This window comes from Haplochromis burtoni, unplaced genomic scaffold (assembly GCF_018398535.1).
Source record: "Haplochromis burtoni strain Fernald_Lab_line unplaced genomic scaffold, NCSU_Asbu1 Contig_229, whole genome shotgun sequence".
Classification (NCBI taxonomy): domain Eukaryota; kingdom Metazoa; phylum Chordata; class Actinopteri; order Cichliformes; family Cichlidae; genus Haplochromis; species Haplochromis burtoni.
Genome location: NW_024582590.1, coordinates 368,846 through 386,596, shown reverse-complemented (window position 1 = coordinate 386,596; position 17,751 = coordinate 368,846). Strand labels below are relative to the sequence as shown.

General features: G+C 42.1%; 1 protein-coding gene across 1 annotated transcript in view; it reads right to left on the bottom strand.

Annotated features, from left to right (window-relative positions):
* Positions 1-17,751, bottom strand: part of LOC102298050 (polypeptide N-acetylgalactosaminyltransferase 18) — a 196,516-nt gene that overhangs the window by 57,867 nt on the left and 120,898 nt on the right. The window contains exon 5 of the mRNA XM_042226803.1: positions 1,328-1,525. Coding sequence (XP_042082737.1) covers positions 1,328-1,525 — 198 coding nt within the window. The remainder of the gene's footprint in view (positions 1-1,327; positions 1,526-17,751) is intronic.

The window sequence follows — 17,751 nt, the reverse complement described above, 5'->3', positions numbered from 1 at the left end:
GTTTCATACAACATTCAGTTAAAGAGTTGTTTTTATTTTGCAGCCTATAGTGTACAGCAAATACTGAGCTATGGAGTTCTCATTATCAATCTGCAGTGGTGCTAAGTGTGAAGTGCAGAGGAAACACTTCCAGGTGTGCTGAAGCATTAAGAGTTCCTTTCACTGGAACTAAGAGCTGAGCCCCCGCACCGTAATCCCCCCTCCACCAAACTTTACACTTGTGCAGTCAGAAAAGTACCGTTGCCCTGGCAACCGCCAGATCCAGACTGGTCCGTCGAACTGCCAGACGAAGGAGCGCGATTGGTCACTCCAGAGACATGTCTGCACTGTTCTGTATTTCACTGCATTTTAGTAGTAGTATCCATTATCGCATTCAAAGGTGGATTTTCTGAAGCTCAGCGGAACAATGTGCGTCCGAACACTGCCTCTCACAGACCGTAACTCATCATCTTCTGATAACTAGGAAGAGCACAATACGCATGTTTACTTAAGAAATTAGATACCGATTTAACAAAACTGCTCTGAAAGCCATTAAGCGGTAACAATACTCTCAAGCGGTCCTCCTGAGCAAATCCAGCAGCAATCTGCACTTGAACAAAAGTGCTTAAGAAGATAGAGAAATAAATAATTGGGCCCATTTATCTTCCTCCATTACAACATTGAGCAGGATACGTCCTCTTGTTTTTCTCCAAATCTATAAACACTGTATTATTGATTCACTTGCCATAAACCTCAACAACAGACATGTTATCCTCTTTGCACGTATTGGTGAGCAGGCAATTCTGCTGTCATTACTGGGCTGTTTGTCTGTACTGGCCTCTGGTGTGCGTAAGCAATCTTTCTCCGTTATATTGGCAACACTTTCCTGGCCACTGAAGATCATTCTTTGTGGGTATGCGTGGTGACTGTGCGTGGTGTTCAGGACATCAAATAAGCAGACATAAAATGCACCTGCTCTCCTTCTTAAATGTTAACTGTAACGGCCCACCGAGACCGTTTTTATGTCTTACACTTAATTTGCTCTGTAGCTGTATTGCTTCCCGCGGGTTTTATACGGGTTACAATACTGACACTACACTAAGCAGAATTTACATGCGTAATTATTCATGGGGATTAGTGTTGGAGAAATTATAATGTAAAAATAATGAGCTTAGTAAGTGATCTTATCAACCCTACTTCAATATGCTTCAAGTCAAATGATTAATAATTAATACATTCTTGGACTTCTTTCACATAAAGAGGTTCCTTTTAATAAAATAAAACCATTTCTTTTCCCCCTCATATTTTTTTTTACATTATCGAGCCTCAGAGCTCATCTCCCGTTTACCTGATAGGCGCCGTGTTGTTGTGCTGCGTCCACCAGGACTTTGGCGGGTTGAGGTATCTGCACCACAGCTCCCAGTCGAAGCCCTGAGCAGACAGAGGGTATTCCTCGATCTCAAAGGTGTCATACTTGATGTTGTCAAATGAAGGCGAGACCACCCGGGTCCGGTCCTCCTTTATTCGCTGCAGAATAGGCTCCGCCCTGCAGGATGATAGAGTACAGATAGGAATGTGTTTATAAAGACAAAAGCGAATTATTGAAGAGATCGGTCTTACACTGCAAGCTGCAGGGATTAACGTGGTCTCTCCCATCATCTCACATGTTGTGTGAGAAGAATCAACACCATCAAGTATAGATTACTGGAAAAACAGTCTTTGTAGATGTGGTTTCATCACATTTTGACTCTGCATCAGCTACAAGCAGAGCTGTGCTAAGCCTGTCCGAACCTATGTCTTCCCCACCCAATGCACACATCTCCTGTGGTGTGCACAACCACACTGAGTTCTGTACCGCACAGGATGTGGCACTGGGCACTGCTCTCGTCGTTCACTGCTAACGGGGGAAGTTTCTTCTGATCTGAGGTCATATTAGAAAGAACCGAGTACCAAGGCAGGACAGGCAGGGTGTTTGTGGCTCCTGAGAGGGGTGAGAGGCTCATGTGTAGTGGCGTGCTTCCCGATGCAGTGAGGGGGCGACTGGTGGCACCAGCTAAACCACCAGCTGGAGCGATTGGCACACGCATAATGGGGTCAGTGTGCCCACCAGCAGACACATCCATTTGTGCAGATGTGACAGGGAAGCACTGCTGCCCGGCTCCCAGGCAGGGACGTTAGGAGCCCAAAAGTTGTCTGTGAATACCCCACAAAGCTGTGGTGGGTCTTGAGTTAACTGCACAAAGTGATGCTAAGAGAGGTGTGGAGTGGAACCTGGGGGCACAAAATGCTTGTCCGGCTGTATTTGTAAGACCTGCGACTGATTGGCGACCTTTCTTTGTCTTTTCTGATTGACTGCAGGACAAGAAGGAAGAGCCTGCTGCTGTGCTGCTTTATCAACTACTCCCCCTGGAGGATCATGTGATAGTGTTACCTTGTTTTTTCTAATATTCCTGTGCAGTTTTCTGTTGAGCGAGGAGGAGTGAGCAAGCTTTCTAATAAGCTTTGATTCTTTTCCTCTAAAGAGACGTTTAGTAAAGAAATTACATTTTGTTCCAGTAGATATCTGTTTTACTCATTCATTATTTCACTTTGCTTTTACTTTTGTGCGGGTGTTGATTCTTTTGGTGTGCACATACTCTGTAGCAGCCTTTTTATTAAATACAGTGGGGCAAAAAAGTATTTAGTCAGCCACCGATTGTGCAAGTTCCCCCACTTAAAATGATGACAGAGGTCAGTAATTTGCACCAGAGGTACACTTCAACTGTGAGAGACAGAATGTGAAAGAAAAATCCATGAATCCACATGGTAGGATTTGTAAAGAATTTATTCGTAAATCAGGGTGGAAAATAAGTATTTGGTCAATAACAAAAATACAACTCAATACTTTGTAACATAACCTTTGTTGGCAATAACAGAGGTCAAACGTTTACTATAGGTCTTTACCAGGTTTGCACACACAGTAGCTGGTATTTTGGCCCATTCCTCCATGCAGATCTTCTCGAGAGCAGTGATGTTTTGGGGCTGTCGCCGAGCAACACGGACTTTCAACTCCCGCCACAGATTTTCTATGGGGTTGAGGTCTGGAGACTGGCTAGGCCACTCCAGGACTTTCAAATGCTTCTTACGGAGCCACTCCTTTGTTGCCCGGGCGGTGTGTTTTGGATCATTGTCATGTTGGAAGACCCAGCCTCGTTTCATCTTCAAAGTTCTCACTGATGGAAGGAGGTTTTGGCTCAAAATCTCACGATACATGGCCCCATTCATTCTGTCCTTAACACGGATCAGTCGTCCTGTCCCCTTGGCAGAAAAACAGCCCCATAGCATGATGTTTCCACCCCCATGCTTCACAGTAGGTATGGTGTTCTTGGGATGCAACTCAGTATTCTTCTTCCTCCAAACACGACGAGTTGAGTTTATACCAAAAAGTTCTACTTTGGTTTCATCTGACCACATGACATTCTCCCAATCCTCTGCTGTATCATCCATGTGCTCTCTGGCAAACTTCAGACGGGCCTGGACATGCACTGGCTTCAGCAGCGGAACACGTCTGGCACTGCGGATTTGATTCCCTGCCGTTGTAGTGTGTTACTGATGGTGACCTTTGTTACTTTGGTCCCAGCTCTCTGCAGGTCATTCACCAGGTCCCCCCGTGTGGTTCTGGGATCTTTGCTCACCGTTCTCATGATCATTTGACCCCACGGGATGAGATCTTGCGTGGAGCCCCAGATCGAGGGAGATTATCAGTGGTCTTGTATGTCTTCCATTTTCTGATGATTGCTCCCACAGTTGATTTTTTCACACCAAGCTGCTTGCCTATTGTAGATTCACTCTTCCCAGTCTGGTGCAGGTCTACAATACTTTTCCTGGTGTCCTTCGAAAGCTCTTTGGTCTTGGCCATGGCGGAGTTTGGAGTCTGACTGTTTGAGGCTGTGGACAGGTGTCTTTTATACAGATGATGAGTTCAAACAGGTGCCATTCATACAGGTAACGAGTGGGGGACAGAAAAGCTTCTTACAGAAGACGTTACAGGTCTGTGAGAGCCAGAGATTTTCCTTGTTTGAGGTGACCAAATACTTATTTTCCACCCTGATTTACGAATAAATTCTTTACAAATCCTACCATGTGGATTCATGGATTTTTTTTTCACATTCTGTCTCTCACAGTTGAAGTGTACCTCTGGTGCAAATTACTGACCTCTGTCATCATTTTAGGTGGGGGAACTTGCACAATCGGTGGCTGACTAAATACTTTTTTGCCCCACTGTAGATATATTTTTTTAAAAGACGGAAAGCTTTTGTTGAGCAATCATCTTAAAGCCAAACACGTGGTTCAGAACAAATTTGTGTGCTATTAATTTGGTCACAGTTGTTTCATTATGCATCTTTTTGTCACGTACAAATACAGTCATCTCAAAGACAGGATAATAAACTTCAGGTAACTGATCTAACATCCAAGACTGGACCCTAAAAATTCTGACTGCTCTAAATGTCCCTAAAGGATGGAAAAACAAACAGCACAAGACACAAAATGTTCACCTTGAATCATGTTTGAATTTTTGAGCCTTATTTGCCTCTTTGCTTTGTTTTATTAAATAAATATAAAAGAGTTTTTGTGGTCCTTTTTGTCTTTATTGAGCATAAATCTCATTGGTGTATTTTCACAGTTTATGTTCCTGATTCTGCTCCGATTGGGCGGAGCAACCAAGTAATTTTATCCAGCTTTTATTTAGTTCAAAGCTCTGTTTCAGCAGTGTCATTATCTCCAAGTACCAAAATGCAAATGAAGAAGTCAAAAGAAAACAGAAAAGTCAAAAGGCCCCAGACACTGGCAGAGGAAACAGCCTAAATTATTCCTCTTCTATCTTATATTTGTCATGAACATTACTGATGCTGCCTGCTGTCAGCTGAAGATTCTTTGCCCTTAAGAACTTTATAACCCGGGTGCGTGTTCGGGTTTGTTTGTTTTTGAAATTTGCATTTTAACAGTAGAGAAATAAAAAATTCTTTAAACTGAATTTGAAGCCTAAAAAAGTCAAACATGTATTAAATATCACACGAATGAGTCTGTCTGGGAAAAAAGAATGTGATAAAACAATCTGGGGAATTGTCAGTTCAAGCTGGGAAATGAGACGGCAGTCTTGACTGGATCAGGAAGGTCATCCCGCTGGAGAGCAGCGAGCACAGAGCTGAATCAAGGACTGAAGGAGTGCAGCTGAAGGCTCATCAGAGACAGCAGAATCAGTGGAAGCAGTAAGGTGGTGTCTGGAATATGAAGTCCTTGAGAGATCCGATTCCATCCTACTTAGCCTTGTAAGCCATTCCAGATCTGAGAATTGAATCGGAGAGTGAGTACAGGAAGTGGCTGGAAAATTCAGCGTTGGGGGGCTGAAGAGAGTCCAAAGAGTCCAACCAGAGCCAGGACTACAAATGAAGTCCTTGATCAAGTAATATGCAATTCAGCGGATGTTGACCACAAGGCTACGGGGCTGTGGTGGGATGATAACTTTGGCAAGTGGGACAGCTCTTAAGATTCATGGGGGGATGTTGGCAGCCTGGGCAGTGATCACACACAGAGGGAAAGAGCACTGCTGTTGAAAAGCTGAGCAGATCACAAGATGTCCTGCTGCAGATAACGTCTGTCCCCAGGCAGAGATGCTGTTTGTCTATTTTTAACTCTTCGGCATTCAAACCTCGGACATTTTGTGACATTTCTTTGTTAATTATGTGGTTCTTCCAGGAAACAGAGTAGGTTTGTGATATAAAAAAGAAAAGTTGAAAGATTGCAAAGCAGACATTTAAAAATGTTCCTGTTTTAAAATACATTTTTATTCATATTTAGTGAAACAGGATTTAAATCAAAGTGGGTTGCAAAGCAGCGTGCAGAAAAACATAGTCCTTCTCTCAAAAGCAGGGCATAATTTTTTTTAGCAGGTATCTGTACTTGTTGTCTCTTTTCAGCCATTAAGGTGGACCTTTAGGGTTCCAACGTTCTCTTGTTTTTAAACCTGAGACACTTTTTAAGGAGTCATGTTCGACTGTATGAGCAGAACCCCGGACTGCCGCTTAAAGGTGTGAGCTGTGTCAGTTTAAAACACCCTGCATAACTGGATGGTCCATCTTCAAACTCATTCAGGGCAGACAGGCAGGAAGAATTCAGCACTGACATTTCTGATGAAGTGTGTGAAAAATGTTTGGAAAACAGAGTCTCTTAAAATGCTAGGCATATTCTGAGTCGTCCACTGATTGCACTTCTCTGCCACTAGATTACATAAAATATTCAAAGGGATTTCACCTCTGTGCATAAAATGTTCGACGAAGGCAGGAACTCTTTTAGTTTAATAGATTACAGACTTTCTGAGGTTAAAGTGAAGGATTAATATGAAGCTCAGGTTGTCTCCTTATCCACAATGAAGAAGTCTGCTACACTCCAGGAACATGGGGCAGCCCAAACGTTTGTCACGAGGCTCAAGGATTTAAGAAATATACCACAATCAGAAAAAAAGCAGATACAATGGTAAATGGCCTGTATTTATACAGCGCTTTACTAGTCCCTAAGGACCCCAAAGCGCTTTACACATCCAGTCATTCACCCATTCACACACACATTCACACACTGGTGATGGCAGCTACATTGTAGCCACAGCCACCCTGGGGCGCACTGACAGAATGAGTCAAGCCATTTACCTGACAATGACAACAAAGTTAATCAGAAAACACCAGCGTTCTTAAATGTTAGATTTTCTTTTAATGTACAGTGGCTTGCAAAAGTATTCGGCCCCCTTGAACTTTCCCACATTTTGTCACATTACAGCCACAAACATGAATCAATGTTATTGGAATTTGCAGTTATTTATTTGTAAAAAATGTTTGGAATCATGTATGATTTTTTCCACTTCTCACGTGTGCACCACTTTGTGTTGGTCTTTCACGTGGAATTCCAATAAAATTGATTCATGTTTGTGGCTGTAATGTGACAAAATGTGGGAAAGTTCAAGGGGGCCGAATACTTTTGCAAGCCACTGTACATATTTTTGTATATCTCTACCTTTCTTTCCAAAAATCTAGAAAACAGATGTTTGAAAAAAAGTTTTTAATAGTCTTATCGAAAGTTCTTAAAGTTTAAGCATTATCAATATTAGCTTTAATTTCACGATCACTGTGTCACCAGCAAAATCTGAGAAGAACTGTTTTCTGACTCAAAATGAGATCTTTGCAAAATTGTGTGCTTGCTGTATCTCTGTCTTATCTACAACAAAGCTGGGCACTCGGTTAATGCTAATGAGGCAGAACCTTACTGATCCTTTTGTGTGTTGCAAACATTACTGAAAAATAATATTATTGATGTGAAGAAGACAAAGGCTGAGTGGAATGAGAAAAATCAGAGCCTTGCCTCTTCAATTTGTGGACTGCTAGAGGCTGTCATCTAAATGCAAACTACCACTGGCAGTTCCACGAGGGAGAAAACATAAACCTGGCACTGTGGCTCACAGTCATGCATGTTTGATCAGTTCAGGCCCACAGATGTATACGATAATAACATCAGAAATTCCCAGCATTAGAGAGGAGGGGGGGGCTCTTTCATCCTGCACTCTGATTGTTCTTGGGCGGTAAACCTCGCCTATGGCTGAGTTTTTTTTCATTCACTCACACATATAAACACAGCGAGCCCACACAGATAAGCCTGGAATCTTGATATAGGGGGAAATCTGGGATCCACCTAATTAGTGAGACCTTCACATCAAAGAAAGGTAAAGGCTGGAGTGTTCACACGGGGAAGCGCCACGTCAGCTGAGAGAAAATTATTCTCTCACAGCTGAATATTAAAACATGTAAGGTGCTCTGGAACTCATTCATTTAGCTGCAGATCTCCAGATAGATTAACCCCAGCCTCCGTGAACTGCAATTAGTTAATATATCTACAAATTTATGGCAAATAAATTAGTTATATTTGAACAACATATTAGCCAGGAGCAAGTGATTTAAAAAGATCTGTTTTAGAAAAAAAAAGAAGTGCCTAATAAAATAACTTCACTTTCTGTGTTTCACATTTTTAACTTCATTTAATTTTTTGTAAACAATAAAAATTCAGAAAATAACTTTTTTCGTGTTGTCAAATGAAGATGAAGTTCCATCTTATGTTAATGGAGCAGCAGGTGTGCCATTACGTCATCTCTCAGCATAGACTGAGCTTTGAACTACAGTACTAACAGGGATGAGAAAGAGAGATCATACAGGGAGTGCAGAATTATTAGGCAAATGAGTATTTTGTCCACATCATCCTCTTCATGCATGTTGTCTTACTCCAAGCTGTATAGGCTGGAAAGCCTACTACCAATTAAGCATATTAGGTGATGTGCATCTCTGTAATGAGAAGGGGTGTGGTCTAATGACATCAACACCCTATATCAGGTGTGCATAATTATTAGGCAACGTCCTTTCCTTTGGCAAAATGGGTCAAAAGAAGGACTTGACAGGCTCAGAAAAGTCAAAAATAGTGAGATATCTTGCAGAGGGATGCAGCAGTCTCAAAATTGCAAAGCTTCTGAAGCGTGATCATCGAACAATCAAGCGTTTCATTCAAAATAGTCAACAGGGTCGCAAGAAGCGTGTGGAAAAACCAAGGCGCAAAATAACTGCCCATGAACTGAGAAAAGTCAAGCGTGCAGCTGCCAAGATGCCACTTGCCACCAGTTTGGCCATATTTCAGAGCTGCAACATCACTGGAGTGCCCAAAAGCACAAGGTGTGCAATACTCAGAGACATGGCCAAGGTAAGAAAGGCTGAAAGACGACCACCACTGAACAAGACACACAAGCTGAAACGTCAAGACTGGGCCAAGAAATATCTCAAGACTGGTTTTTCTAAGGTTTTATGGACTGATGAAATGAGAGTGAGTCTTGATGGGCCAGATGGATGGGCCCGTGGCTGGATTGGTAAAGGGCAGAGAGCTCCAGTCCGACTCAGACGCCAGCAAGGTGGAGGTGGAGTACTGGTTTGGGCTGGTATCATCAAAGATGAGCTTGTGGGGCCTTTTCGGGTTGAGGATGGAGTCAAGCTCAACTCCCAGTCCTACTGCCAGTTTCTGGAAGACACCTTCTTCAAGCAGTGGTACAGGAAGAAGTCTGCATCCTTCAAGAAAAACATGATTTTCATGCAGGACAATGCTCCATCACACGCGTCCAAGTACTCCACAGCGTGGCTGGCAAGAAAGGGTATAAAAGAAGAAAAACTAATGACATGGCCTCCTTGTTCACCTGATCTGAACCCCATTGAGAACCTGTGGTCCATCATCAAATGTGAGATTTACAAGGAGGGAAAACAGTACACCTCTCTGAACAGTGTCTGGGAGGCTGTGGTTGCTGCTGCACGCAATGCTGATGGTGAACAGATCAAAACACTGACAGAATCCATGGATGGCAGGCTTTTGAGTGTCCTTGCAAAGAAAGGTGGCTATATTGGTCGCTGATTTGTTTTTGTTTTGTTTTTGAATGTCAGAAATGTATATTTGTGAATGTGGAGATGTTATATTGGTTTCACTGGTAAAAATAAATAATTGAAATGGGTATATATTTGTTTTTTGTTAAGTTGCCTAATAATTATGCACAGTAATAGTCACCTGCACACACAGATATCCCCCTAAAATAGCTAAAACTAAAAACAAACTAAAAACTACTTCCAAAAACATTCAGCTTTGATATTAATGAGTTTTTTGGGTTCATTGAGAACATGGTTGTTGTTCAATAATAAAATTATTCCTCAAAAATACAACTTGCCTAATAATTCTGCACTCCCTGTATTCCTCCCATATTGGACATAAATTGTTAAATTCAGAATTTATCTTAAAATCCTTTTTACATACAAATTCTTGAATAATAGGTCGTATCTGAATGGGAGGCGGAGCCTTCCGTTTTCAGGCCCCTCTTCTGTGGAACCAGCTTCCAGTTTGGATTCAGGAGACAGACACTATCTCTACTTTTAAGATTAGGCTTCAAACTTTCCTGTTTGCTAAAGCATTTAGGCTACGTTCACTCTGCAGGTCTTGATGCTCAATTCAGATTTTTTGATCAAATCCGATTTTTTTGTCTGCTCGTTCACACTACAAATAAAATGCGACAGCAAACGCGCTCTAGTGTGAACGCTCAAAGCGGCCCACATGCGCAAAAGAAGACGTCACACACAACGCGCTCTGTTTAGACCCAGAGCAACAGTATTGTTTGACTGATGGCCCTTAATATAAAGACTTCGGACTTTACGTTTCCCAATTTTTGCTTTAAGTTATTTTGTTATTTACATAATAATGTAGATAACCTAATAATGATCCTTATTGCTGTTTTAGAGGAGCGCTGCTTCAAAGGATAGCTGCAGATTTCTGTCAGAATCTGCAGGTTATACAGTACAAATAAAATGTTCACGTTTCTCCAACGTTGTCTTCCCAACAGTTTCACTGACATCAGGATGGACAGGAAGCCTTCACGATGTCTTCTCCGACGCTGATAATTGGCGTCTGTCTTGTGTCGGTGACGTAAAAGATGGATTTAATGCGACATGACCGTCAAACAGCAGTCGCTTTCTAAAACATCAGATATGTATGGGATTCAGCACCACATACGAAAGTGACCCAGATCGGATTTGAAAATATCGGATTTGTCTGTGTGTACTGTCTTTCTATGGTCTCCTTTTCTTGTCACCTCTAAACCAATCGTGGCAGATGGCTGGCCCTCCCTTAGCCTGGCTCTTTCTGTTAAAAGGGAGTTTTTCTTTGTGCTAGTTCATAGGGTCAGTTGATTGTTGGGGTTTCTCCAGAATACTACAGGGTCTTCTACAATAGACAGATCAATCACTTTCCATGAGTTGCTGTTTGGAGTGGAAACTTATTATATTGTGAGAAAATGTATTTTTAGATTCTGCTTGTTCGCAGTGTTGCTGCTTGTGTTGGCCGCAGACCACTTTCAACAATTCTGTTGGAGTGCAGTCTATACAACAGGCTATTTCTGTACATACATGCCAACATACATGCACTTCATCATGTAATTATGTTTTGCCACCATATTTGACGATGACTAGGAGCCCATATAGAGAATATGAGATTATAGAGGATTACTGTGATAACAGCCGGACAGTCTCTCTAACATAAAACACCCTATAATTACTGGACTTTGATTCAAAATAGACAACACTGCCGATAATTGCAATGGATGGTAGAGGCAATTATGCAGATCGAGCAGTCAGTGCTTTGTGGGTAATTATACAGCAATTTCTCAATTTCTGCAAAAAGAAATGTATAATCTTCCAGAGGGTGGCCGAGATTCGGAGCACAGGAAGGAGCGTGGAAAATAAAGGTTTAGGAGGAAGGTGTCAGCAGAGGAAGACAAATGAAAGAGACGGAGAAGAAAGTAACACAGAAGAGCAGAGGCGTGCCCGCTGCTTTGTCATTACTACAAGTGAAATCACATGCGTTACTGGGAGCGTTAATAACACTGGCACAAATACAACAGCGGCTATTATGGAAGTGACGAGCGGCACAACAAGAAACATTTAAACACAAAAACACATTGTCAACAAAGTGTGCTTAAAGAGAGGGGAAAGTGGACGGAAAAAGCCTCGTTCGCTGGCTGAGCTCTTTTGTGTCTCAGCCAAGAGTGATTTTATTAGCCACAGACAAATACCCCCACTGTGGCAATACGTAGGAGGTTTGTGTCAGAGCTTCGTACAGGGAGGGAGGGAGGGAGGACTGGAGTGGGTGGACGAGTGGAGGGTTAGGAACCTTGTAAGTGTCTCTCGTCGAATGTGAAGCACACAGCAGCAGCAAATGTTATTTTGGATCCAACCCAGACAGTATGATGAAGCACGCTGAAGAGCAAAAAGCAAGGCAGCACACACAAACGTGTTACCTGCAAATCGATGTTGAACTCGTGTGTGCGTGTGTAAGACATTCTGGCGGCTGTCGGAATGATTAACAGGTGCAAAGCAGTGTTTTTAAGAAAGGACCCCGAGGTCGCAAAGTGTCCTCGGCTCAAAGAGGCTGCTAGGAAGCAAAACAGCACTTGACAGAAGAGCTGACGTGTTACGAGAGATAACGTGTTACGGAGCTCAGCTGCCCCAAGACTGTCACATGTTACACACAACCAGTTATGCTAATGGGGTCAGTAATTAACTACTGCTCTCATTACTTAAGGTGCTTAATGGATTCATTAGGAAGTATTTCAACTGTGTGTCAACATGCTCGTCTCTGGCATCACGCGTGCTTGCAATTATTTAAACTCCAGCCTTAAGAGTGGGTTATTTCCAGGAAATAAAAGTGTCCTCATTAAAATGCAAATACATGCGACTTATCAGATTACCTGCTGTAACTAGGAAGCAAGGTTTAAATATTTAAACTTTCAGCAGGAAATGCAGGCAGGCCAAAATATCCCAAATAGTTGGAATAACGAATCTTTAATCTATAGTCAGTCTATACCTCCGGTGGCACATTGATAAGCCTTCTAGTTCAAAGAATTGCTCCTAAACTGTGTGACAAGTGGGATATTTGTGAGCATGCACTGCTGTGAATTGTTGTGGAAGTGTCGGTTAGCGAGCGTTCACGGGAATTTGAAGCCGGAGTAAGGAAACTGGAACTGTCGGGAAATCGATGTAGAACACGAATTTCTGTCAGTGTTACGATCACGAGAAAGTAAATAAAATCAAATCAAGACAGCGGTACGAGAGTAGCTTTTGTAATAGGGAAGTGCTCTGAATATGTCAAATCTCAAACTGTTTATTAGTCCAAACCAGAACTGTGAGCATTTCTAAGTAGGCATGACATCATTTTTAATTTTACATAACCAGATGTGATACTATGAGTTCATTCTCTGTTATTCGGCATGAACATGATGTTTATTAGCATCATTTTAATATATAGACAAGTAAAGAAGGTCACTACTGCTCCAGTAATGTATAGCATTTCAGTAATTACAGTTACCTTTCCTGAAAAACAGGGAAAGACTTTACTTTTGTCCGATATTCAAACAATACTGCACATTTACATCACTGATTATAGTTCAGCCCATAAGATGAACGGCACTCTGTGCTCGTAAGCAGGAAGGAGGACTCACCTTTAGCAGCTTGACAGCGATGAGTTTCACATCAGCTGCTCACAGTGTGATGGTGTTGGATCGTTCTGTTTTTGTTCACCTTTTCCTGTTTTATTTTGAAAACATTGGTTTCTGTTCCTGTCAATTTTTATTCCTCGCTTTGCTCATTTTCCATCCTGGTTAGTTGTTTGCCCCGCCCTGATTAGTCTCACCTGTGCTGGCTTCCACAGTGTATACTGCCTATGCTGCCTGGCACCTTTGCACACCGCACGTGTAAATATATTCTTTTCTTAACGCAGCCGTTCACACCAACTGCGTAATTTTGCAGGATGAATTTGTGATTTTGTTTTTTCAGATCATCTCATGGGTGACGTTCAGGTAATGCTGCTCCACACGTCCAACACTCAGATCTGGATTTGATGTAATCAAGGTGGAATTTAATCAAAACTAGAGCTTACTTCATGAAACGGAGCCAAGAAGACAAAGTGGACGGTGAGGGAGTCAGTGTTAAAACATTCAACCTTAAAAATTACATGCAGCTGCCACTTGGCTTCAAATGAAGCAGAAAATGTAACCAGTAAATGTCCTTTCATATTTCTGGAATGGCTATAACTGGGAGCGACGTTGCTAGTTGTCATTATGATGCCACGTCATCTCATACTGACTGACTTATTCACCTCAGCTGCTTAAGATCACCGTCTTTCCCCCGTGCTCCTGCTACGTACACTGCTACGTTATATTTTTTATACAAGTATTTTCTGTATCGGTTTCATATTAAAAGCCCTCTTCAGCTTCATAAACCGGTTAATATTTTGAGGATATTCTCACAGTTATCAGAGTGAGAGAGTCATTTCTCACAGGGACTGTAAGAGATGTTAAACTGTCGCCGTTGCAGAGTCGTACCGTACAGCAGATTGAACTGTCAGAAGTGATTTACTCATCAGTGTGCAGCTAAACAGTGAATCCATTAAAAATGATGGCAGCCTGTTCCAACCAGCACATTAACTCTGATAAAACCGGCAGTTTTTGACAAAATGCAAAAGTTACTGAAAGTCATTCAGTCAATTCTGCAAATACTGTCAGACAACAACGACTGTGGCACACACAACGAAGAAAGTCACAGAAAATGCGTCTCTTAAGCCGGTAAGAATGATGGACTTTAATCTCTTGTTTTACTTCTTGAGTAAATTTTGTGAATATCAGAATAACAGTGAAACACACCTGAGACCACTCAAGCCAAATAAGCTGAAATCCTGAGAAAGGGAAAGAGAGCAGATGAGACCTGGAAAACGTATTTAGTAAACCGGAAAGCTTATTTGTCTGATTTGTTACCATTACATGCAGGACTGCCCGCTGCCCTCACCCTGATTCAGGTGCACTTTCTAACTCAACTCAGCAATTAGCACTAGCTCTGCACTGATGGCCAGAGACAAGTTAAAGCTGAGGGTCACCTTCAAATGTAAACACAGTATAAAAACTTCAGCAAGTCTTTGAGCTGTCACTTGAAAGCCTCATGCAAAGAAATCAATTTAGATTAGAAAAAAGATTTGCTGTTGCTCACAAAGCACGAGATGGATATACAAATCTATCACCACCAAGTGTCAAGAACTGAGTGAGAAGCATCATCAAGAAATTCAAAGAGAGCCACAAGTACAGAACAAGCCTGACAGAGGTAGAAAGAGAAAGACTTCAAAGACTTTAGGAAGAAAACTAGTGAGAGATGTGTTTAACTACCCCAGACCCTGCAGAGGAATAGACTGTGAGGCTGCACACAAAGGAAAAGTCCACTTCTGTAGATAAAACTAAAGGTCTTTGGCCACAGAGATGCTACTTATGTTTAGACAAGGGAGAGGCACCACAGTCCCCACAGTGAAACACAATGGTGGAAGTATTATGCTGTGGATGCGTCAGTGCTTCTGGAACTTGGAACTAGTGACGGTGGAAGAAAGAAAGATATGTGACAACTTTAAATGAAAACTTCAAGCAGTCAGCAGCAAAACTGGGTCTGGGTCGTTCTTCTTCTTGTCCTGTTCAATACGACGACTAAAAACATACGCTGAACTCCCTCCAGAAGCTGATTCTGTTTATCTGGATGCTACATTAAGATGAAAAGACTTTTTGGGATTTTCTTATCTGGACATTTAAGCATGCGTCAGACACCAAGTGAACGTTATGTACTGGCCTGCATGAAGCCCTGACTAGGATCCCATTGAAAATCTGTAGAGAGAACAGGGGACCACGGTCCATGTCAGAGGAACATCAAATCTGGAGGAGATGAGAGACTCAACAAAGAAGAACGGGCTGGGATTGCTCAGGAGGCGTGTGTGAGACTTGCTGAGAGCGACAACAAATTACTGCAGGCTGCCGTCCGGCAAAAAGGACACACAAGTAGACTCGGTGCTGGAATGAAGAAGTGCAGGAAAATATTTAAAGGAAGAGTTTAGCTGAGACAAAGTGGGATAATCAGGCAGACGGGAGTACTGGAAGGTTAGGTGTGCAGGAATGAGAGAGGTGGCAAAGGAAAAGGGTTACAGAGACTTGTATGTAAAGCTGGAAGGTTTGGTGAGGACAAGCTGAGATGAACGCAGATCTGCTGTGGCGTTCACAGGTGTATAAGCTAATGTGTGTGCTGATAATAAAAGATATCGTTTCTTCTTTTAATGCTAAGGATGGAGCACGCTTCTTATCCTGCTCAGCTAACAGACTACAGTTTACTGTGCTGACAGTAAGGGCCGAGAGGTGACGGCTGTGACAGTCCAACATATTGACATGAAGAATTAACATGAAAATGGCTTAAAAGTGTTCTTTCTACTTAGAAAAGCAGAAGTTCTAGTAATGCTAGTGTGTTACTAGTCTGTGTATGTGAAGATGACATGTGGCTGTCTTTTCACAACCATTTAGTAACCAACTGGATGGTGATTAAACACATGAAAAAACACAAACAATGCCAGACCCATTTAATTTCTTTGCTGAATTATTCCGATCAACATTTCTCACATTTCCTGAGACGGTTTGACTGAAGCGTCTCACGATTTCTGCAGATTGTGAGAATCTTTCTGTGATATTTGGTTCTGTAGATGAAGAAATCCCCAAGTTCCTCACACAAATACACTGAAGCATATTGTTGCTAAACTATTTGCTCACACAGTCATTCACATAGTGGTAACATGTCCACATCTCTGCTTCTGAAAGACTCAACCTCCAGTGAACCTCGAGAGCATCTCACTGCCGAGGGACTCCTCTATCAATCCTTTATCTGAGGCCTGATTTGAAACTATTGGCAACAACAGTGTGAGCTGCATATGAAAGTTCCAGCTTGAACCAGTTGTACACAGAAACATCAAAACCCTCAGAAAGCAGCTTCAAAGGCTTTGGACCGATCTTCAAAGCGCGCAGCGCAGTGTTGCATTTTAGCCGCTGAATTAAACATGTTTCCAAGTCATGCAGCCGTAACTGGAGCACTGAGGTGTAAGCTCCGTAGGTCAAAGTTGTCCTCATGAGTTAAAGTTTATCAATGATTTATATACGACATCACTAAGAAAGTGACACCGCTGAATGGAAATGGGAAGGAACCGTGTGAGGACTCAGGCTCTCTCTTGACATTAGGTTTAAATGTGTTCAAACAGAGAATGATTTTTAACCATCACCTTTGTTTATATTGGGTAATTCTGGGCTACTGACTAAGTACTTGTGATAGCAAAGCGGAGACGTTTGTGTTCTTTTTTTTCACATTTCCAGAATGCATTTTTATCATGCTGTTAGTATTTACAGCCAGATAAACAATGAATCTCTCTCTCTGTTGCTGCAAGTGAAGGATTACCTCATGATCTTGTTCCCAAGTGATGGGAACGTGGAGCAGGAGATGAAAAGTCGGATTGGTGCGGCATCAGCTTTAATGCGGGCCTCGTATCAGGCTGTTGGGGTGAAGAGAGAGCTCAGCACTGGCAAAGCTTCCAATTTAGCAGTCATTCTGTGCTGTAACCCTCACCTATCGTCATCAGCTCTGACTGGTGACCGAAAGAATGTGGCCAAAATGAGTTTCCTCTGCAGGGCGGCTGAGCTCAGCTTTACAGATAATTTGAGAGAAGAGCAGCTCCTCCACATGGAGGTGGTTTGGGCATCTGAGGTGATGTCTGCATCAGTGGTCATCACTATGGAAACATATTTATAAACTCTTATTTGGCCCAGAAGTGTCTCAGAAGTGTCTCAGAAGTGTCTCAGAAGTGTCTCAGAAGTGTCTCTTATGGAGCAATTGGGAAAGTATGTATGTATGAATAAAATGAAGACTGTGATCTGCTCTGATATTCTAAATAATAAAAGAAACAACATGTCAATAATAACTTTTATATTGATTTTGTTTTGATAAAACATTTTAAAGTTTGTGGATGAAGAGAACCTTGAAGAGACGTGCACCTACGCTCCTTCTTTTCCGAAGCATTTGATGTGCTAAGGTGGCAAACCGAGCTCACGAATACTGCTGGATATTAGCAACGACTAAAACCCAATGCTATGCCAGCAATTCTGACCCTCAAGAAGTCTTAATGTCCTTAGATAGCGAGTTTAATCACTTTAAGAAACATGAAAGAAGGAATATTACGAGTAATGTAGCCCTGAAAGCCAAGCAGTTGTCACATCCTGAGCTTCCTGATCACAGAGGAGTGTCGGGTCACTCAGCTCAGCAGTCTATAAGCCAATTAGACCCC